The 23,470-nt window shown below is 39.4% G+C and overlaps 1 protein-coding gene across 2 annotated transcripts; it reads right to left on the bottom strand.

Moving 5' to 3' along the window:
- Positions 1-755: 755 nt before the first annotated feature.
- On the bottom strand, positions 756-22,845 carry GCFC2 (GC-rich sequence DNA-binding factor 2). 2 transcript variants are annotated; one of them, XM_065631763.1, is made up of 18 exons: positions 22,473-22,845; positions 21,317-21,424; positions 20,199-20,357; positions 19,330-19,548; positions 18,200-18,285; positions 16,594-16,709; positions 14,340-14,526; positions 13,275-13,398; positions 11,516-11,594; positions 10,193-10,305; positions 9,249-9,448; positions 8,376-8,526; positions 7,979-8,100; positions 6,604-6,680; positions 5,787-5,853; positions 2,795-2,941; positions 2,307-2,431; positions 756-1,995 (listed from the first exon to the last, which is right to left on the bottom strand). In XM_065631763.1, the coding sequence occupies exons 1-18, from the start codon at positions 22,807-22,809 to the stop codon at positions 1,881-1,883; spliced, it is 2,532 nt and encodes an 843-aa protein (XP_065487835.1). In that variant the 5' UTR covers positions 22,810-22,845; the 3' UTR covers positions 756-1,880. The 2 variants fall into 2 exon arrangements, with proteins under 2 accessions (XP_065487835.1, XP_065487834.1); XM_065631762.1 differs by having other exon boundaries at positions 8,376-8,529.
- Between the last annotated feature and the right edge of the window lie 625 nt (positions 22,846-23,470).

Raw genomic sequence — 23,470 nt, forward strand, 5'->3', positions numbered from 1 at the left:
TCCTGTTCTCCAGGCTGAACAGCCCCAGGTCCCTCAGCTGCTCCTCATCAGATTTGTGCTCCAGATCTTCACCAGGTTTGTTGCCCTTTGGACACTCAGTAACAGAGCAGTAATACTAATCTGTCAACAGATCAGCAGATACAAATGCTCTGAAATCCCAGTTTGTAGAAGTGAGCCAGTTTAAGCCAAATCACGTGAACTGGTGTAAGATGCACAAAGAAGTGCTCAAAGTGGCCAAGTACATTCTCAATACTGGGACAGCAGGTTTCATAAAACTATCTCCGTAGTAGAAGCACACAAGGGGCTCTGAGCTCAAGTAGTAGCCACCTTCCCATGCTTACAAGTCATTACAAGTAACCTTTCTTCCAGAAAAAAAACAACATCCACAGAGCTAAATTGTGATAGAACATCTATTACATTTTTATAACAGCAGAAAGCTGGTTGCTTCACAGGAGACCTTTAGCTGGGATGAGATAAAGGAGGAGAAAAGCAGTGAGGTAATGAGCTTGTGGTGATTGCTGATCAGCTATTGCATCTGAGAGGAAAAGCAACAGAAATTCACCACTATTAGCAGGATTTGCAACATAACTCCTAACTCCAAAAGGTAATGAAGGCTAATAGTGTCTGAGGGTTTTCCTTCATACTTCTAATAACATTCTTGTTACATATTAAAGAATTGGAACTGTAGGATTCATTAACACAGCAAAATATTTTTACTTCATTTTCAAAATAAAACAATTATTTTAAATGTCATCTTTTGTCTGTAACACTGATCAAAGCTATTTACAATTAAAATACTTTACAAAAATATATTTTTAACTTTAATATAAAAGAAATCACAGGGATCAAGTCTGCAAGAGTTAAATTCGAGTCCCAGAAGATTCTGGAGAAATAGTGACAAGTAAACATGGAGTCTGTGACACACTACGGTTTCTACAGTAAAGCATCTTTGTTATTCTATAACAATATTTATTGCAAATATACAAAGTTACAAAACATTAGAAATCTAATAAGGGATTATGAAATAAGGTTCAGTAGATCTTACTGGGAAGCAAAAGGCAGACTGTCCTAGAGTGTCAGTTCCTAGAAGGGAACTTAAATTGTTCTTGTACTTACGATCAAGATGTCTGGGATTAACAGTCTGATAAAGCGAGACGTGACAACTCCAGCTCCGTGCACACAAATTCCATATGTACCAGGTGCCAATCCGAGCACATCTGACATAATCTTCACAACGTGTTTGCTCTTCCCCAGATGTTCTCTTGTGCAACTTCTTACCTCACTGAACCACATTTATCATCAATAAACATTCATCGAACTCCTCATCTGCACCCTCACTTCCCTTCTTCCTGTCTCAGGGTCAAAACCCCTGCAATGTGACAAATTCTTTTTCACCAGGGATGGCTTAAAAATAACCCTACCAAAAAATCACTGTGGACCACAAGTTAGAACAGCGCAATGACTCCTGAGTCAGTGATATTTGCAATTAATACTGAAAATTGCTGGTAAAGCTGGCTACTTGCTAGCAGTGATAAACTTCACAGGCACTTTTGTTCTTTACAGGAATCTTTCCAAAAAGGGTAAAGCAATAAAGCATCGTCATAAGTTTTGGAATGCCTGAACCATCACTTTGACAATTGTAACTTCTAAAGAGACTCCTTAACCTAGGAGTAGATGGCAGTAGAAGACGTTTGGGGAAAAAAAAAAAAAAACCACACACAACACCAACCAAACAAAAAACTTCAAGTATTTAACAACAAGACAGTGATTACCACTACATCTTTGAGTAGGTAGGATCCACTAATTAAATTGCATATTAGAACTGTTTTAGTGTGAATATCAGGCTTGTCTCAGCAATATAAGTGATGCTTCAAAAATTTTTATTTCCCAATCATCAATTTAAGATGTTCAAGTTTGTACTTTTCAATGAAGTCTTCAACGATATGCAGAGCTTTGAGTTTCACCAGCAGGAGAAGAACTTCTTTTGTTTCATTACTATAAAATAAAATTAAAATAAAGACAAATGTGATATAGCAACACATTTATGTACCTGACTTCAGAACACTTCATGTTTATTAATTATAAAGAGTTGGATCTCTCTCCTTGGCCACATCTAGCACCCCAAACTATCACATAAAACTAGAACTGCAGAAGAACTCCTTGGCATTATGGACTCCATCTTTTGTTTTATCTACATGTATGTGACTAGAACATCCTTGAAAGTATCCAATAGTGAGGCTTAGGCAATTTAATAAATATTTCACACGAAGTAGATGAGGAAGTGCTTGAATCCCAAGGAAAATTACCTGTGGTTGTTCTTGTGTAGCGCACGTGCACACTGCAGCAAGTGCTGGCAGAAGTTCCGTAACTCAGGGAGAGTCGATCCACTTTTAAGATCTTGGAACCATCTTTCTGGGAGGCACGCAGCCACCTGTTCACCCAAAGAATATTTGGAAAAGTTTCAAAAACAAAAGTAATTCAATATAATCAATACATCACTTCTGACGGGGACTTCTCTTTTGGGGATGTTCAGTCATTATTAGCAGTGTGTTTTTTCTTTGAAACCAAGACTGATTACCCCTACAAGTAGTTATTCTTAAGAACTTATGGACCAATATTTGCTCTAAAATGCTTTTATGCACCAAGGTCATAAAAAAAATTAAATTTTTAAAAACCTCTAAGCATTGTTTAATTTTTTTTTTTTTTTTTAGTATTCCATCTTTAGTTTAGACCCCTCTTCATGGAAAATAAATTTTGGCATATATCGTCTTCCAATGTCCATGTTATCTTTTACCTTTTTACACTTTTCTATATTATCCGGCCCTGGTGGTGTGTTTAAGAGGTTCAGAAGAAGGTAACGATTCAGCAACTTGCTCAGTCCCAAATCACGGACTATATCTTCTTGTACAATCCCATCCCAAAGAAGAACATTGGAGAGCAGCTGCAGGAATGAAGAAAAATGTTTACCTGTGCACTAAAACACAATATTACAAGTTTTATATAAGATAAAGACAAAAAGATAATTATGTCCAATCAGTTTAAGTACTGGACATAATCCTGGACTAAGACCCGGGATTCACAGTCTCCAAACTTACTGTCAGTTACCCACTAACAAGCTGTGTATAGTAAATAATCTTATCAAGTATGATAATTAATTTTACATGTGCATATGAACTGTACACTAATATGTGTATATATGACCTCCCAAGGTTGGGAAGAGCACTTTACCTTTCTAATAGGTTAACAATTTGCTAAGTACAGAAGACAACCATGTTTCATTCTTTTCACAGAAGAGCCAGCAGTCAAATCTGAAAGCACGGCAGCAGGAAAGAGTATTTAAGACACTCCTCCTGCAACCAATACAGACCAAGAACAAGCGGCATCCAATTCTAAGTGAAACTGCAGAGAATCCAAGACAGAAATAAAAATATTTACTGCACCTGCTAAGGATAAGACAGTTCATAGCAGCACAAAGATTTTTTTTTTTTTTAGTTGATCTCAATATTATTACATACTGAGAGTATTCCTCTGTTACCCCATCACTAGAAATCCTTGTAATTGTTGCCATTTTTTAGTCTGATGTAAGAACATGACTATTTTTTCCCTTAACTCAGGTAAGGTTAATTTTAAGGTAACTGTTAACCTCAAGGTGTTTTACCCTCACAGACACACAACCTGCTATTTTTGCAGTCACCAGTCAAAAAGCACTCACAAAGTCAAAAACCTTTGCAGATTTCCCTGGATTATCTGACGGAACACTTCCCTCTAACTGCATGAATAACTAAAAAAATATATCAAAGAGAAAGCAGTGCTTCCACTGGCCAGCATTAATCAGGAAAGTACACAGCACAGTAAAAAAGCAGCACGTTTTGAGCTACGCGATCCATCTACACTAGGCAAGTTCGGCAATACTGGGGTACAAACATTGAACTTCCATCATCTGTACTTTTGCCTTGGAAGAGTCCCTGGCTCACTTCTCACTCAGCCCAATTAGTATTTTTCCACACAATTCCTGGCGATGGTTTGGAGGCCATTCCTAACAAACAATGTGAAGATGGTGACCTGTATTGAAAAATGGGGTTTGATAGCATGAATGGAAGTGGGTCCCTGTGCCAGAGAGAAGTCTGAAGCATAGATGAGTTCCACTAGTTTAAGTAGGTGCCAAGAGTTTAAAGACAGATGAGCTACAAAACTATTTACCACGGGCTGACTGAATTCACACCTCCACTCCAGAAAATGTGACAAGACAACAGACAGACTGAACAAGGAGCAGCTGAGGGACCTGGGGCTGTTCAGCCTGGAGAAAAGGAGGCTGAGGGGAGACCTGATCGCTGTCTGCAACTGCCTGAAAGGAGGTTGTAGCATGAAAGGGGTTGGTCTCTTCTCCCAAGTAACAAGTGACAGGACAAGATGAAATGGCCTCAAGTTGCACCAGGGATAGTTTGCATATTAGGAAACATTTCTTCATGGAAAGGGTTATGAAGCATTGGAACAGGCTGCCCAGGGCAGTGGTGCAGTCACCATCCCTGGAGGGGTTTAAAAGACGTGGAGATGAGGTTCTTCGGGACATGGTTTATAGGTAGACTTGGCAGGGTTAGGTTAATGGTTGGACTCGATGATCTAGAGGGTCTTTTCCAACCAAAATGATTCTATGATTATATTCTGCAATATGGGTTTGCATAACTAACACCATTTGATAAGGCAAATGGCCATTCTCTGTGACCAAGCTGGTCATATATTCTCCCCCTTTCCCCTCAGCATCAGTCCATGATGTTCCTGTGCACCAAGCAGATGCACCAAACAGATTTCTTCTTCCCCTTCCTGTAGGCCTCAAGGTTCCTGGGCACCAGGCTGGCTGCTCCCCTCCTTACCGGCCTCGAAGGTCCCAGGCACCTGGCGGTGATGACCCCTCAGAGAAGAGAGAAGCGTAACAGCGCACAGAGAACTGTCTATAAAACCAAGCAGATCCAAGTCTTAAGGACAACCTAGACTAGAACTGCTGCTGGACAGTGAGACCCGTGAGCCCCACTGGTGACCATGGACACCTCAACCATCCTCTGCTTCCTCTGAAGAGCGACTCATCTTCTTTCATGTGTTTCAAGTCAAGATTATGACTGTTTTATTATTGATACTGCAAGCCAAATACTAAGATTTGACCCAATCTGCAGAGGGCGCCGGTGATTAGGAACCACAAATTAGCTGCGGTATAAATTCTGTGCTGTGCTTCTTACAGAATTGTGCTACACTGATTCTGATTATAAAAATCCTGTGCTACTTTGATCATAAGACACTATGCTGATCATAGAATTCTGTTGACTTAGTGTCATCATCATTCTGCCCAGGATCCCCCCCAAAAAACTCTCTGTCCCCATAGTGTTGGGTGACAACCTGTTATTAATAGCAGAGCAGCAATGACTAATTAATATGAGGTAAGGCCAATGGGCCTGGCTGACTAAGAAAAAAAAACGAACCAGCAGGAACAGATGGTCAGATCAAAGCCTCTTGCAGAAGATGTACCAGTTGGGTACACAGAAATAAACTGTTCCTTATAGTTCACTCTTAAATCATCACTTGCAGGTTTTACAGCGAGCACATCATTCACCAAGAAAAATTGTTATCAATCCTAAAAAAAAATGTATTAATCTCCCAGGAATCAGAGTTGCCAGTAGACGTATTTCCTGACTGCAAAATATTTTTTCACTAAAATATATTTGAAAGAAAACAAAACAAAACAAAAAAAAAAAACCACACAACACAAAAAACCCAGACAGGTATATCCTATCTACCTTAACAGCTGACCAAAATCTCCTCTCTTGAAATTTTGAACATGGTGATGATTTGTCTTCCACAGTGCTAGTCATGAAAAGAAGAAAAAAAAGGTAAAATAAGGATTTTTTTGTTTGTTTGCTTTTCAAAGATAAACAGACAATTGATCTCTCGGATACTGATGAATAATTCTCACATTCTTTCAGCAGTGACAGCCACAGCCAAAATAACGGCCTAAGAAAACAGCTGTCAATTTGAACCCATTATAACGTAACTACTATGAAATAATTTCCAATAAAATTACCAATTGGAAACACTTGTGTTTCCAGACAACACATTTCATGGATCCAGATCAAAACAGCATTACTTAGAACCAAATATCCTACAGCAGCTTTAGCAAAGCTGCTCTCCTAGATGTATCTTAACCCTGTATCCCACAGACTCCTCCTCATTCTCATCTTCAAAATAGTGTCCAGTAAAAAGTATCAACAATATAAACTATATTAGGAATGACAGGAGGAATCAGGGGAGACACACACAAGACACCAGACTCCCTAAACTAACACAGATGTAAGTTGCTCTGCTAAAACCAGACTCTGGATCTCATATACTGGAAAGCTTTTGGTTACAGAAGCAAAAACCGTTATGTCAGTGGAGTTACTCTTATTAGAAAGAATTCATAAATGCAAACAAGGCTTTATAACCTTTCCTTGATTAATAAAAGAGTAGAAGGCATGTTTGTTCCAGTAACTGTGAATGGATATCTACAATATTTCCTCTACATCTGTGGGGGAGAAGGGTGCAGGAATTTTTTAAAAAGTCCCAGATTCGCCTTACCTTTTAGGATACAGAGGAATAAACACATCTTCCTCTACAGATTTCTTCATTCTTAGGACAACCACGTTCACCAAATCCTATTAAAAAAAGAATTATTAATGCCTCACAGAACTGTCGAATAGTTTGGGTTGGAAGGGACCTTAAAAAGATCATCTAGTTCCACCCGCCCCGCCGTGGGCAGGGACACCTTCCACTAGACCAGGTCTCAAAAAGAAGCATGTCCTCGCAACAATGACTTCATCTTCCATTTTTAACAACTTATTTGTTCATCTAGAAGTGCGATACGTTAATCAGAGCTAAGCACGGTTGCTGCTTGTACATAATACACACTGAGACCATGAATATATTAAAAAGAGCAGACAAAGCACAACTGTAATTGTCTACAGGTTAACCTGTTTTTCTTTTTTAAGATGAAGTTATGTCCCTAACTGAGGCTTTTTTCCATGTTAATTTGCAACGCAGTAAGAAAACTGTATAGATTAACAACAAAATAAGTTGTGCACACAGGATCTCCATAAAAAGCTGTGAAACTCTGTGTTTAAAAAAAAAAAAAATCACCATAGCTAGGATAGTATGTGTTTTTAGGTAACATACTTTTAGGTGCCAGAGATTGCCACCTACATTTTCTTTAAAGCCTCTTTTTTGTTTTCAATTTAATTAAAGTTCTGGTTTACTTTCCGTACAAACAGCATCTCGGCTAAAGTCAGTTGTACCACTTGACTGCAAGTCATGGTTTAAAATCAGCAGCCTTTGGAAGGCATAAACATTCTTTTTTTTTTTTTTTTAATACTTGGGGCCTAAATATCCACTGATTTCACCAGTTTTATACTTGATAAACCTCCAGATTTCCATCAGAATAGAACTCGAACCAAGCTGAAGAAGGGCATGCATATATATGCTATGTGTATAAAAGTAATTATTAAAAGATTGCTCAGATTATGAAGTAGACTTTCTCCTAGACAATTAACTAACCTTTGGGGATTTTCAAATTTTAAAGTTCTAGATCTACTTTATAAATGAAAGCTTAAGGAGTTGAACACTGGAGCATTATTAGCATTTAAAGCTCCAATTTGAAAGATAATTAAATGCAAATCTAAATTCTAATCATTGTTATTGCAGTGAAGCAAGATTAGATCAGGTTTTTGATAGATACAGGCAGACTTTTTCTAGGAACAGCAACTAATTTCTGCCTCAAGAGTGTCCTATCTCCCATCATCTTCAACAGTTAAATCTTCTTGATATAAAGTGACAAAACAAACAAGTGATCAGGACCAAACACCTTCAAGACAATGTTCTAAGTGCCCATAGGAGCACGCACACAAAGCTCACGCAGTGGATCAAGTTCTCCTTTCCCCAGTACCACAGAAGCTTTTACCTCTTTTGCTTGACTGCATTCACTTTTGCAAAGAGCTTTTTTTTCAAAGATGTTACGGCAAAGCTGTACGAGGCTCTTTGTCTGTGAGGTGGATAAAGGATCCCACATATTCTTCACAAATGCTGAAAAAAAACCCCAATAATTAACTTCATTCGCAATATACAAGTGGTTATCCACTCCAATTTCAAGGCATTACAATGTTATATAAATAAACATATAAAAAGCTAAATCTCTCGCAATAATCTTAAGAGGCTACTTTAGTCTCACTCTGTGGAACTACATAATCACTACATCTTGGAGCATCATTATATAGCTAACATTATTTGATAGCTAGGGCTTTTATTTAAGGCTTGATTGCCAAGCTGCAGTGACCATTTTCAAGACAATCTTACTGTACCTGTAATTTTTGGAAGAATAGTTTTCCCAATCACTCTAGGCAAAACTTCTTGATCAGGATCGTCATCTCTTTTTGATTCAGATAAGTTTTTGGCATCGCTGAATTCTTCTATAGCTCTGAACCAAGGCATCTCTTCCAATTCTGTACAATTCTGCTGAAACATCATTCCTGTTAGTTATTTTCCTGGTCAGGACTTAGAGAAAAGTTCCATGCAAAAATGCATCCAATGATACCACTTCAGTTCTCACTTAATTTCAGATCCCCCCTCATCACTGAACAGACCAAAACAGCCAATCAGGAAAGGCTCAAATTTAAAGGATGGGATTATTTAAGTGTCTTCAAAGAACTCAAGAGAAGAATTTCTTTCTTTTTACATGGGCTGTTGCAAAAGTGGCTGGAGGTAAGGGCAAAGGAGAAAGTTAAGAAGATTCCAACCACATGCTTCAATTTCTGAGACCAATCATCTTCCTGTTATTTTCTAATGCACTGTGCTGTGCCTAGGAAGAACCAAATCTCATTTCTCATATTAATACAGATTGAAACAATGGACTTTCTCCTTCTAGTTCACGTACTCATCCTGGGTTCTGGAACGTCCCTACAGCCCATGTAACAGAGTTCCCATGCAGAAGTCTTCCCTGCAAACAGCCTTTGCTCAGGCATACTTTGGGCTGCCAGAAATAGCCACACATGTCACCAATTAACAAAAACAAGGGAAAAAGGGCATGTTTGCAAAGATGGTACAATCCACAACAGGTTTTACTGACTATAGCTACCGCTGCAGTGCAATACCCAGAAGCACAGGGGTCACTCATATATTAATACACAAATACAAACATGATTTTTGAAGAAAATGAAGCCAAACGATGCACCTACCTCAAGAGGATTCCAATTTATTAGCTGAACTCTGATCAATGGATTTAATAGCTTAGGTAGGCAGAAACTGATATAAGCATCACAGTAAGAGTCAGGAAACTTCTCTTTCCATTCCTGGAATTTCAACAGGATTTTTCTGATGTCACAAAAATCTGCATGTACATCTTCAAAGATTTTCCTACTATCCTCTAAAACGTTATCTATGGATAATATTCATTGGGAATAAAAAGAAACAATCACAGAACTTATTGAGGCATAAGCTGAGTTTATATACCTACAGGACGTAAGAAATATCTGTATGATAATTGCATTTGTCATTTATCTTTGACACACCTAACACGGAAGTAAGTTTTAAAACTGGCTCCCTGGAAAATCCAGTTTCAGAAAAAATACTGTCAGAAGACCAGAAGAGGCAAGTTTCTTCATGATCTATTCCATAGATTTATACAACCACTACGTTTCAAACTTTACACCACAGTGGTAAGATTTCAGACATGAAACACCTTCTGATGTTATCCAGAGAAAAGGTACTATGCCTTCCCTGCTCCTCTTCATCCATTCATTCAAGACGATTAAAACATCAACTTTTAATTCACTTTATCTTCAGAAAATGAACTGATTCTACAAAATGCATTGTAGCATTTCATCGAGTACTGTCGGATCAGCCTTGGTGTAAACTAGGAGAGCTTACTTCCAGCTGAAACAGTGATGTGTAATGCCAGCCCACCGTAACTCACGCCAAAGGAAAACTACAACCTTACATCTAATCTTCCCAAGTCATTTGTAGGAACTGTCTGAATGCATTTCTGTTCTGCAGTGTGTAACTAAGAATACGTATCTCAAATGAAATCTCTCTTCACATTTCTTAAAAAAAAAAAAATCATTAAAAAAAAAAATCAGAAGGAGATTTTGTTCTAGGACACAACAGCAAGACTGCCACCAACCTTTGCTCTTCTGGAACTCGGTTGCCTCTGTCGGAGTCAGCTCATCATCGCTCGACATGCCCTCGTGGTGATCAGCTTCTCCCGAACACTCTCTCGCTTGCCGCCTGCGAGTCCTGTATTTTGTAAAGAACTAGATGAGTTATCCTCCCCACCTTGTATGCAGAAGGAAGCTTAATGAAAAATAACCCAACTTCAAAAAACGTACTAAAACCAAGCTTTGAGAGCAACAGCCTAAAAAAATGCAATCAGGGACCAGTAGTAACTGTGCAACCACGACACGGAAGCTGTGGAAGAAGGGGAGGCTTTGGGAACTGACATAAATGTCTCTGATCACCCCTATGAACCACGTAATAACCTTCGCTTCACCTCATTCCTGCTGATGAGGCAAATAACTCATCCCATCTGGAACACTCAACATCCAGCATGGTACTGGACGCTGTCTCTGATAGTTTTACTGTACAGGAAACAACTGAGCTCTCAGTCTGATGTCTCAGTTCAGGATCACCTCAAAATTGTTAAGGCACCCAAGCACCAGTTGGGCTCACAAAGCTATTGCTAGGACACCAAGAACTATAACAGGCTGCAAAACCAACAGCTTGCATCTCTGCCACAGGAAAACGATATATGATATGAAAACGATATGTATAAATAACTTCATATGGTTATTTACATGAACTAGCATAAAGGTTACTTGCCTCAAGTGGAATTTTTTATTGTATCATTTTTCATCCACTAAAATGCTGAAGTTCTTGCCAATTCCAAGTACAGTTATGAGCTGAGGCACCAAGGGAACTGAAAACTTTTCAAAGCTCCCAATAACTTTGGAAAAACAAACAACAACAAAAAAAAGTAGCAGTCTCTGAACACTATAATATCCAAAATGTAGTAGCTGGCCTACACTGACAGCAGGGGAGGAGCCAGATATTGCTTTGCTTCACTCACCACCACCACCGCTCCCAGCAGCAACAATACTGCTTAACTTTTTGCTACGTACACAATAATACAAAAATATATTTCTGTATAAGGCCATAATTTTATTTCTTATTACAGGACAGAAGCAGCTTCTGTCATATAGTTTTGTAAATAGCCTCATTTAAGACTTGTTAATTTAAAAGAACAAGATCTATTACCATTCAGATTCAAACCAACACAAAGAGAATGTAATTAACAAATAGATGTTCTCCAAGTACTTTGAGTTTTGGAAAGCAAATACTTATTTTTTGTATAATCTCATTTAGGTTTACATTCATCACGACATCAATGACAGAAAGCCAGTATACAGTATGTTTACCAGAGTTAAGTGTATATATACATGATACTTACCTTCGATGCTCACACATTTCCTGAAGCTGTGTCTTCTCATCGCCTTCCAATCCGCCATTTGTCGGTTTGTCATTCCCACCTATCAGAAGACAGAAACAGCCAACAATAAAAAGGTATGATTTTCGAGTTCCTACTTTCCCAATAAAGAAACACTGACTCTCCTTCTATGGTTCATTTCGAAAATAAGCAAAGGAAAAAATCAAACCTCCTAATCAAAACTCTAACGGTCTCCAGAATAATGCACAGTACATATTACTTGTTAACTGCACGTAGTCAGATATGCATGTTCCCTTGTAGCAGTTGATGAAAAATTGAGTTGTTTGACACTCCAGTCAACGCTCACTGCTCCCCAAGCCTGCAAAAGGAAGTTTGTGCCTTCCACAGCAGGCTCTTAGCAATGGGAAAGGCAAGTGTAGGGATTTACCTGGATCTGTATGTCAAAAATGAATCCATGTAATAAATAACTTCTGAGGTTCGGTTCCAACATTGTAATGGAAGTTAACTCCCTGATTTACACTACTCAAAAAAAAAAAAAAAATCACTTCATTTAGATTTCAAGACCAGTCAGCTCCTCACTGTCTCCTGCTGAATGGTCACCGTGACCCCAGTTACCCCACCACGACTCTTGAATCCAACACAGAAACAGAAACTAGAAGCATTTTCTAGTTAGACCATTCATTTGTATCACTATAAGCTGGCTGATACCCGCACAACATGCCAAAAAGAAAAGCATGCTACTACTGAAGTATTACCACAGAAGAAAAAACAGTCTTTCCACTATATTAAATACAACTAGGAACATAAAAAGTAATTAAAAACACTGTTAAATATCCAAGTACACTCTCAATTTGTAATGAGCTGGAAGTAAAATCATTTTAATGGCAACTGTTATGGCATCAACCTTTTCTTCTGAACAGCTGCTGTCAGCCCACTACACATTACAAAACTGTACAGGCTGCCAGCGCTCTCTAATCAGCAGTTTCTCTCGTGTACTGAGAAGACAGAACTGTATGATTAGTAGTTACCAGAAACTGGTACATCTGGCCTCCATCTGTACCCAGCAGCTTCAAGCATATTGTACCTAGTTTTGCCTAAACAGTTTTAAAGAGTTTGGTTTGGGAGGTTTAGGTTGTTTTTATAAACAGCAGCAGCTAAAGATTCACACTGCACATAAACACCACACTGGTGTGGTAAGAAAATATGAGAAAATTGTCATTATTTTTCCTACAGTAACTACCAAGCCACGGTTTTGTTTTAGATAAAACCCTTACACAAAGAGGCTCGTTCCTTCGTGCCATTCCCTTCTCATAAGTATCACCTCCTAGTTTGAAATCTCTATTCTGAGCACACACATAACCTTAAAGACACTCACGTAAAAGTGATGTTGCCAAGAAAACACACTGCTTTTTCAGATATTCACAGAATCCTCCATCAGCAAGCTTTCTCCAACTAAATACCTACTAGAAAACTCACGCCATTTTTCTTTTTAAATATTGATAGGAAAGTGCTGAGTTGAATAACTAAAAATTGACAAAGTACTTGGTCATGTTATGTCAACTATTAAACCAGAGAAAAACAGTATCATGGACCTTCCTGAGGTAAGGATTTCAACTGAGGTATAGTAGATCAAATCTACTGACAACAGGAAGGGGAAAGGACATCAAAGGTGGAAATTAAAAACTTAATCCAAAAGGAAACTATATTTCTGCTCTAAGAGTGAATGTTTCAATAAGAAAATAACTTCTAACTTCATACTAACTTGTCAGATGCTGAATATAAGCAGATTCAGTTTTCAGCTCATCTTGTCTTCGTTCCAACACTCTCATGGCTCTTTGCTGAAGAAGTACATGCACAGCCAGTTCTAGATCATTAATGTCTTTCAGCTGAAATATAGTAAACAGTAATCATGTTTTCAATTAATTAAAATCCCCAAAGAATTAACAAAAAACAGTTTCCATGTGTTTTCACTATAGCCACGAAATTAGAACCAAAGTATCACAGACTGAGAAGTATGTTGCTGGTCATCGGAGTTTTTCAGGCTTTTTTACAAAACTGAAAAACACAACCTAAATGCCAGGTGTTCATCACAGGACAACCTAAGACTTCATACAAAAGGTTCAATAGGACACTATTGGTGCACTTACTTTGCTTTCGAGCCACTAACCATTAAAGAAAATGTATTCATTAGCTAACACTTGTTCTCTTTGAGGTTACATAAAGAAATTCACAATTGTGATGCAATTAAGTGACATAAATTTGATTTGATAGCACTATCTATAGAGGATACAAGCAGTTTACATTCACTGAGGCCCAACTTTAGGCAGCTTCTCCCCTTCTCCCAGCCTTCACCTCTTTAAATACACAAGGTTTGCAGTTCAGGAAACAGATGCAGCCAGTAACGTAGACAAATTCTCACAGAGCTCTGCTTACTCAATCCCAATTTCAACCTAACATGACTTTATGTAACCCTGAGTAAAGACATTGAGAAATTCCAAAAGCGAATTTAAGTGCCACCCCTCATTCAACTTCAGTGCACTCTGGTTACTAAACGTGCAGAAAACTCTCCCCAGTAACATTTTGTATTAATCCAATAGAATTTAGGTGAGTTTGCAGCTCAAGTCAGTACCCCTACACAGGCTTGATCATCACTTCAGGTGAGGGTTGATTTGTTTTCCCTATATTTTGTCTCCTGTCAGAAATGTTAATCTAACAGAACTGATTTTTGAGTGCTGTCCCTCATCATTTCCAAACAAAACCTCCGTAACTTTTATTGACAGAACACACCTTTACCATCTAAAAAAAAGGAAAAGGAAAATACACATACTTTTTCATTCAAACAGTTTATCAGGTTTTCTACATATGTCTTCATGGCCCTGTAGAATTTGTAATTCAGAGCTGCATCCGAAGACTTCTCTAACTCCTGGACAGTCACCTTTGAACTTTCAATGTCCTCCATATACTTTTCATATTCCCTCTGATGGGCACGGTGCACATCCTGTAATGACGTTATCCTAAAAAAAAAAAAAAAAGAGATATGCAGACAACTAAAACTATCGCCAAGTTAACAGCTTATGCATTACAAACCATTTTTCCCATTATAATCACATACAAAATCTTTGCCTGTGCTAATAGTAGTATTTGCATTTGACCTAAGCAGCATTGAAAGATCTACCCATGCCAGCGTTTGCAGAAGGATGGGGTGTGGACAAGCATCGTGCTTTGGAGACTCAAATGTCACTAATGTCACGCTAGTTTTGAAAGCGCCACAGAGATTTTACTTAGATCCCTCAATACAACATGCTTCCCAAAAACATAAAAAGCCAGATTTTGTGATATCACATTAAACAAATTCTACCCAACGTGATCCGAGAAAAACTACAGCTCATGTCAGCATGATACCTAAAAATCAGCAATTAGTAATCAAATAAGTCTATACGAAAAAGGGTCATAGGTTTTAGGCATTTATTACGTTAATAAGAATAAGGTTCACAGATGTTAGGTGTTGGGTACTTGTTAGGCGTTAAGTCACAAGAATGGTATTTGTCAAGATAAGCAGGAGAAGGTTAGGAGACAATGCCCTTGCTCTCAGAAGATAAGGTGGCGACACCAGCGCAAGCAGGTGACAAGATGAATAACAAAGGAATGTAATGCATATGCAAAGCACTTCTTGGAAATGTAATGAATATGTATGATCTGTGTGGATATAGCCTGTGTCTGGGAATTGTTCGGAGCCCCCGCTAGGCAGAATGATCCCCATGGGAGCCGATGTGCCAATAAAGGATGCTTGCTTTTAAAACCACCATTTTTTTTTGGTTTTAGAAGTTTCTTCAATTAGCTGATTTACAGCATCAAGCGCATGCACACTAGTTTAACATAAGTTGCATGGATCACAGGACCTATAAGCGCTCACCCCACACTCACTACTAAATACAAACCAACTGAGGACTCTTGCTGCTACTGGGTGACAAAACCCAGGAACCCACGTCTACAGCTGTCACTAATTATTAGATAAGTAGCACATGAACATTTACATATATTACAATTTTGCTTCCTCCTTTTTTTTTTCAGTTTCCCCTTCCCTCCTTATATATCCCAAGTGTTTGCTGAGCTTGAGCAAGCCTGTAACAGAATACAACTTATTTTGCTTCCCTGAAGCAGGAAACACTTTTCAATGAAAACAACTGAGCTAAGCCATTGTTCTCTACTGTGCTAGAGGTTAAAAAAGCTATTTCAGCATTTAGCATGTTAAATACGTTTATAAAGCTTACATCTAACAGGTTCCCCCTTCCCATCTTCATGTTTCCTAAGTAGATTTCCCACTATTGATAGTCTTATTTTTCTTATTTGATTCTGTATTTAAATTCCTACTTCATTTAACTCATTCCTTTCAGTGAATATGGCCAAGAAAGCATACAATTCCACAGAAATACTGAGTTCAATTTAGTTGCAACTCTTTAAACAAGCAGGTCAATGATGATCTGCAAAGCACAGACAGAGAGAACTCAGAGCAAGTCCATAGCGCATATTTATGTTTCAGCTGTATAACGTTACTTGTCTAAACTTATCTGAAGAGCTGCTTCGTGGTGCATGACTGAAGAAAAACAAAATCTAGGCAGGTTCTAGTTTGCCTGAACAGGCTGTAGAGAATTTACTGCTGCTTTAGGAGATACTGAGTGATTTTTGCAGCTGGTAGAACCACCACCATAAGAGGGCTGGGACTGACAGATCCTTCTGCCCTGGTTGAAGTTTTGCTTGCTGGGCAAACATAATATTGAACCAACGCTCCTGTCAAAAACTACTAGCAAGCATAAAAAGCTGCTGCTGTTTAAATGAACTTACTCTCTAAAGTTCTAGTTGATAAAACACAAAGTCCAAACGCTCCCATAAAACAAAGAATCGCCAGGTGAAGTTAAATTTGTAGCACTCTACTGGACAACATAACAGCCATAGGACACATGAAATAACAACCAAAAACCATCCTCCAATACTCTGGAAAAATAATAAAACTTCAAGGCTGTCATCTCTCATTCTGTGATAAAAACTCATACAACTCGGAAGTTCTTAAGAGCTGGATTTACCGTTCAGTCAGTCGCTTCTTCACAATTTCCAAGTTCACAGGCGGTAGAGAAACAGAGGGATCAAACTTGGGTTTAGCTGGCCGAGATTTATGCAGGGAAACGTCATCATCAGTTTCCTACAAGAATTTTAAGTGTTAATTTTTAATACATCATTTACACAAGTGTTCCCTCTGCAGCTCTACAGATCCACAAGATGTATCGATCGAACACACAAGGCATATGATATAAAGATACATATTTCAATCTTCAAATTAAGTACAGGAAAAGTTGTACAGAAAAGTACAACCAAAAACAAGGGAAATAAAGTATAAAAAAACTGCACAAATATGTTGCATTAAAAATATAGTGCATAAACATCTAAGCAGCACAACGCAATCCATAATTTAGGGTAGACTTAAGTTGCTGTCTTGGTGTGAAAAATATTAATAGCTTTCAATAATGCATAATGCTTCTATACTGACAGCTGAAATTGCTACTATTAAGATTCTTAACATAAAATGTAGAAATAAACTACAGCCAAGCGGTGGTGCTAATATCTGATTTTACTCATATCTTGCCTTTTAAAAACTATCTGAATATATTTAAAATAAATTATTTGCCTCCTATAAGCCATTTAATATTTGATTTTCCCACAGTACACTTTCTCATTTCCTTCCCCCAATAAATATGAATACTGCCCTCTGACAAAGCCAGTGGCCAAAAGGCAGATTTTTCATTATGACAGCTCAACTGTAATTATAACTAAAAAAGGATTCCACTGAATTTTAGCTTCTAAATTAAGACATTTTGCATTCCAAACCAGTAGAAGTTTGTATATTAAAATCTAGCCAAAACACATGCAGTTGAACCAATCAAGTCCATGACTAACAAGGTCTGCTATTAAAATTTCTTGCAGTTTCCTGAACAGCAGAAATTATTTTTTTTTCCCCAGAAATGAGTATGGAGGATCTAGGAACACCAATCACAGTGGATTTTATATTCAGCAGCAGAAAAATGCAACTTTCTCCCAGTCCTCTAACTACTCCCATTTAACAGGCAGAAATTTCTACAGTCATCTATTCTGAAGAACTGGTTATTTAGATTTTCCTAGCATGATCCAGCATGATTCAAGCTAGAAACAAAAGCTTCCAGCTCATCCGAAGATACAAAGTTTATTTTTACTAATTATTTACCAGAAAAAGGAGAGAATTGTGCTGAACTGTGAAAAGCACTCTCAGATTATCACCCAACAGAAATTTAGCATAATAAAAGAAACATTTTTGCTTTGTGACTTTTTGACATTTGTATTATTTGCATACTCTTGCTTTCAAGATCCCTTGCAGAGTAGCAAAAACATCAGGGTTCAGAATTTAATCCTCTGCTTTTCAGTGTCTTCCATCACATACAGGCAGACAATACCGTGCTTCTGAACAGCTAGACAGAAATTACAGATTCTCATTATCATCCTCTCCTATTTGTTATTGCCTTTTCTCTGAAGAATTAGGGCGTAACTTCCCAAAAACCTCTCTAACAAGAGAGCAGGTAGGAGATATGACTGTACTCCAGAACAAGCTCTCTTGCCAACACGCAAAAAGCATCTTCCAATGGTTAGGAAAGCACGTGTCACCTGAGATAGTCTAACAGCTTTCTTTATTTGCTGTTCTTCCCACATCATTTGTGCTTCATCTTCACTTGATTCATCACTCACAGGCACTGGAAGTGAAAACAATCATTATTAGATGTAATTACATCCTCCATCTGTTTTTCTCCCCCTTCTAAAGCAACAATGGTTCTCCCAACCATTACTGGGATGTGATACACACAAAAACCAGCAGATGAAAGAACTGTGGATGGAGGACTTTCAAATGGAAAGGCAAGGAAGGTTTGGAAACTGCTAGTGGGATTTGTAGAATTCACACAAATATTAATTCCCCCAATATACTGTTTCTCAGAGAACTACTACTGCAGTACAAGAAGCACAAACACCTCATTTTTATGTCTCAAAGCAAAGCTGTGTATAATACATATAAATAAGAGTATAAGTACAGTTAGACTAGAACACAGTGACATTATACACAGCAAATCCTTGAGTGCTCAAAAATGTATGCTCTACTATAGATACAAAACTATCTCTTTAGCATTAGGTAGAATTGCAGAATCAGCTCACAGTTACAGATTCCTTTTAAGCCCTTTTCAAATAATCAAGAAAACCAGTTTACAAGTCTGATAAACCAGTGCTTCATAAACAAAACTGTAAGCAGCTATAAGAGGAAAAAAAGCAATGGAAAAGCCATGTATGTTTTGTGTGCACTAGGTTTGTTTACCTCTGAAGGGTTGGACTGTTAGCTTTTTTTCCCCACTTCCAAGAACAGCCATAAGATCAATGCAGGGACAGCACTGGGAAGACCGGACCAGAAGCAGGAAGCAGGATTTTGAAAACTTTAGTCAGACGGTTTGTCTTGCACCATGGCGACTTCACTCACACTAAGTGTTGTGCCTCCTACAAGGCGATTTTTTTGCAGCCAACAAGGCCGAAAATAATTTTAAATATTTCTCAAAGCATCCTCCACCACCACATTAGTGAGACTTAAACCAGATTAATGTCCCATGTAAACATCAAGCACCAGCTGTACAGCCTTTTGCCAAGGAGTGAAACCTTGCGCTGCACTCGCTCTTCACTGGGCAAGTCCCACAACCTTACAGACACCAGTTAAAAAAAAAAAGCCACAACCACTGGGAGAAACAGCACAAACTCACCCATGTGTTCAGTCATCCTCTGCCTAAGGGTTCTCATTTTAGGAACAAAATCGAGGTTCTTTATATCAGATTCATCTTCACTCTCTAAATCACTGTTTTCTCTTCTGCGAGAGACCTGATGACTGTTCGAAACATCCAGTGGAAGATAATCGGCCCGTGTCCTGCATAAGTGACGTTTCCTGCGAGCAGCATCAATAGAAGCTGCACTGGGGATACTACCTGTATTGGAGAAAAGAAAATCCAAGCAGAAGGCTAAAAGCAACACTCGGTATCACTCCTAATGCCAATAATCACCACTGTTCAGGATCACTGTAGAATTCTGAATATAGGATACAGGATATTTTTCTATTAAGCTTACCATGTTGAATATAAGGAGGTGGAAAAGCATCCTTAAGAAGTGGCTTTCAGTCTAAAAACAAAGTTCAGACTTTTTTCTTTTAAATAAATTGCCACTAGCCTGTCCTCCTTTTTTCCATTTCCCCAAAACAGATGGGTTACTAAACTTACTGAATTTACAAAGGAATCCAAAGTTTACAAATCAGACAGCACAAATGAGTTTAAATTGTAATCTCATTAAGACAACCATGCATCGTTAAACAGGACTGTTTTTGCAACCTTTCGAAACCAATCGTCATAATTTCTGATCCTTTTCCAAAATTAACACAGAAACACATCAAACATCTGCAACCAGAAATAGTGGGGAACCATTACTATTCTTTCAGACGAAGGGTAGTCCTGACTCAACAGAAACAAGATGCCTACACCTTAAATTATTTAAGCCGAGTGTGATTCATCTCATTTATCTTGTCACGTACTTAAAACAATGTTGTAAAATAACTTCCTTTAAAAAAAAAATCCAGGAAACTAACCTGGTGATAAATCCTTCCTCCTCTGTGGAGAGCCAGATTCATTTTCAGAGTCTGAGGTGTTGTCGTCCTCACTTAGTGAAGAATAATTTCCATCCTCCTTCTCCTCTTCTTCACAAGTGCCTTTGGTCTTCCCAGTTCCAGGCTCCGACTGACAGATTTCTGTATCAGGGGGGCGGGGAAAAAAGTAAGATCCATGATTTCAGTTTCAGCTGCTGGAATCTGATGCGCCATAACTGGTTACCAGTAACTATTTACACCCCGCTGAAGCAAATACTGGTCGCTGATCCACCTCCACCTCTCCTCATGAAAACGTGTCAACTTTTCAAACACTCCAACGTCGTCATTTGCAAGCTGGTCCTTGTCTCAAATCAAAGCATCTATGATAGTCCTAAACTAATACACCCTTCTGAGACACCGAGCACATTTACAAGCACAAAAGCAATGTTATCAGCTCCCAGATGGCAACCAATTAATATCTGAATGCATGTTTGCATTCATCTCCCTTGACTTCATAAACTGCATTGAGAAAGTGGGTTTATTTTGTCTTTCAGCATTAACAATGAGGGACTCCTTATTTAGACTGTAAAGGTCCTGTTTCCGATTATATTTGAACTCTTTAAAAACATAGATTTCATCTGCCAACATATCGTAGTAAATGATCAGATGACTGAGCAACAGAATGTGTCACCTTTTTATGAAAGTATGAAGTATATTTTTATAAGAAGTTACTAACAAAATTTACTGTCTCACCTGAATCATAATGTCAAAGAGAATTACTTCTCAATTTAATTTATTTTTATCTAACATAGTGATTAGGGTGTATCTGTGAATTGACAGAGATATCAAAAGGGGAATAAAGGGGAAGAGAACTTATGCATAACCAGCTCTTCTCAAGAACAGCCTCCAAGTCTGATAAAGTTTTACCGAGATCACACGAAAAACTATTTCAGCACAAATAGATTAAAATTATAAATCTGTAAATTATAAATTTAATCCTGGGTTCAGTTAACAAGTGAAAATATTTAACCGCAGTATTTGTACATTAGTCTTCACTTACAGAGTTTGTAATACATTTTCATAATTATTACATAAAATATTTAACTGAAAAAATAACTTACTTTTGCTTTCTTCAATTTCCGTCTGTGCAGGCAATACACTGTCCTTCTTTTGAATTCTGAAGGTTACTTCATTGAAGGATGGCTTTTTAATTTTAAAAAATTCTTCACCTATCCAGATAAAACAAAATTATTCTGAGCTGAGTAACACCAGAAAAGACAGCAGTACATGTGATTCTGTGATGTTTATTATATATAAAGTGCATGCAATCTCTATGTGTGCACAGCACATTTTTTTAAGTTCTGGCTGCATCGAGTCTAAGTAGTTCTACGGCTTTATCACTCAGGATTCACCACCTCTTAACTTACAACTCCGCAGCTCAGCCTCCCCAATACAGCAGCACCCCACTGTTGAGATGTATCATTGCTTTGCAGTCTGTGTCCATCACAAAGTGAAGCCTGTGTGCTGCCCTGACCTATCTGACTGTGCCCCTGCACTGGGCGCTGGTGAGGCCGCATCTCGAATCCTGGGGTCAGTTTTGGGCCCCTCACTACAGGAAAGGCATTGAGGAGCTGGAGAGAGTTCAGAGAAGGGCAATGAAGCTGGTGAGGGGTCTGGAGCACAAGTGTGATGAGAAGCGGCTGAGGGAGCTGGGGCTGTTCAGCCTGGAGAACAGGAGGCTGAGGGGAGACCTGATCGCTGTCTGCAACTGCCTGAAAGGAGGTTGGAGCATGGAGGGGGTTGGTCTCTTCTCCTAAGTAGCGAGTGATAGGACAAGAGGAAATGGCCTCAAGTTGCACCACGGGAGGTTCAGATTGGATATGAGGAAACAATTCTTCCTGGAAAAGGTTGTCAGGCATTGGAACAGGCTGCCCAGGGCAGTGGTGGAGTCACCATCCCTGGAGGGGTTTAAAAGACGCAGAAATGAGGTTCTTAGGGACATGATTCAGTGCTAGAGCCGGGTTATGGGTGGACTCGATGATCCTGAGGGTTTCTTCCACCAAAACGATTGTATGATTCTGTGACCAAACACAAAAGCAACAGCCCGGAAGAGCAAATTGAACATTTCAGTTACTTAAGCTCGCTCATCATTAACTATCCTAATCGCGCCATCACATACCGCTTGTTTTCTCTGCCTTTCTCCAGTTCTAAGAAACTATCACGAGCCTCCCACCCAAAAGCACAATCTTCAAAGTACTTTTATGCGGGTTTTCTTACCGTCCCGCTCCTCCTCCCCACCGAAGCTCAGCAGCGCCGGCCCGGCCCCAGCTCCGGCTCCAGCGAGGCGCGGCCCTCGGCCTCTTCCACTCTCCTGCCGGCCCCCGGGGCTGCCCGCTGGCTCCTCCGTGGGCAGCGGCCCCTCCGCCGCGCCGGCCCTGCCCTCCTCGGGAGACGCGGCGGCGCTGCCGGGGTCCCGCTCGCCCTCGGAGTCGGAGGCAGGGCCGCGGGCTGGCGGCGGGGCGGCGGTGACCGGCGGCTCCGGCTCCTCCTCGCTGCTGCCGCTGGAGGCCGCTCGCCGCCGGCCGCGGAAGTTACGCGGGGGCCGGCGGAACATCCCGCCCGGGGAACCGGCCGCGGAGCCACCGCGCCAACCGCCTGCCCCGCGCGCCTGCGCGGCGACCCCTAAGCTCCGCCCCCGCTTTGCACAAACCCCGCCCCGCGGCGCAAACCGGCCTATCCTCGCCTCGTCCCACCGGGAGGAGGGCGGGGCACGGGCAACCCCTGGCCAATGAGAATGAAGGGGGCGTGTCCCCGCGTTTAGCCCTTGAGGAGCCGGGATGGGCGGAAGCGGGTGCTGTGGGGACACGGGAGGTGTCCCGCAGGTAGGAAGCAGGAGGCTTTTTGCTCTAATTAATTAATCATAAACGCGTAAAAATGGGATTTGTTTTAAGGGCACTGGACCTGTTTGTAGCGGGGGCTGCCGTGGTGGGTGCTGCCCCTGCTGGTTGTGAGATCAGGAGAAACACAGTTTTGTTGTTATATATGTAATTTATAATCATTTATAATATACGTAATTGATAGTAATTTATAATCATTTATAATAATGTCTAAAAATGTAAAATAAATTATAAATAATGGCAATTAGCAATAACTATACAATTAATAATTACTTCACATATTTTACTATTATATGCTATGTAAATTAATATATGAATAGATATTTACCAATGCATAATTATTCATAGATATATATTTCATAATTGTAAGTAATATAA

This window comes from Caloenas nicobarica, chromosome 3 (assembly GCF_036013445.1).
Source record: "Caloenas nicobarica isolate bCalNic1 chromosome 3, bCalNic1.hap1, whole genome shotgun sequence".
In the NCBI taxonomy this organism is placed as follows: Eukaryota; Metazoa; Chordata; class Aves; order Columbiformes; family Columbidae; genus Caloenas; species Caloenas nicobarica.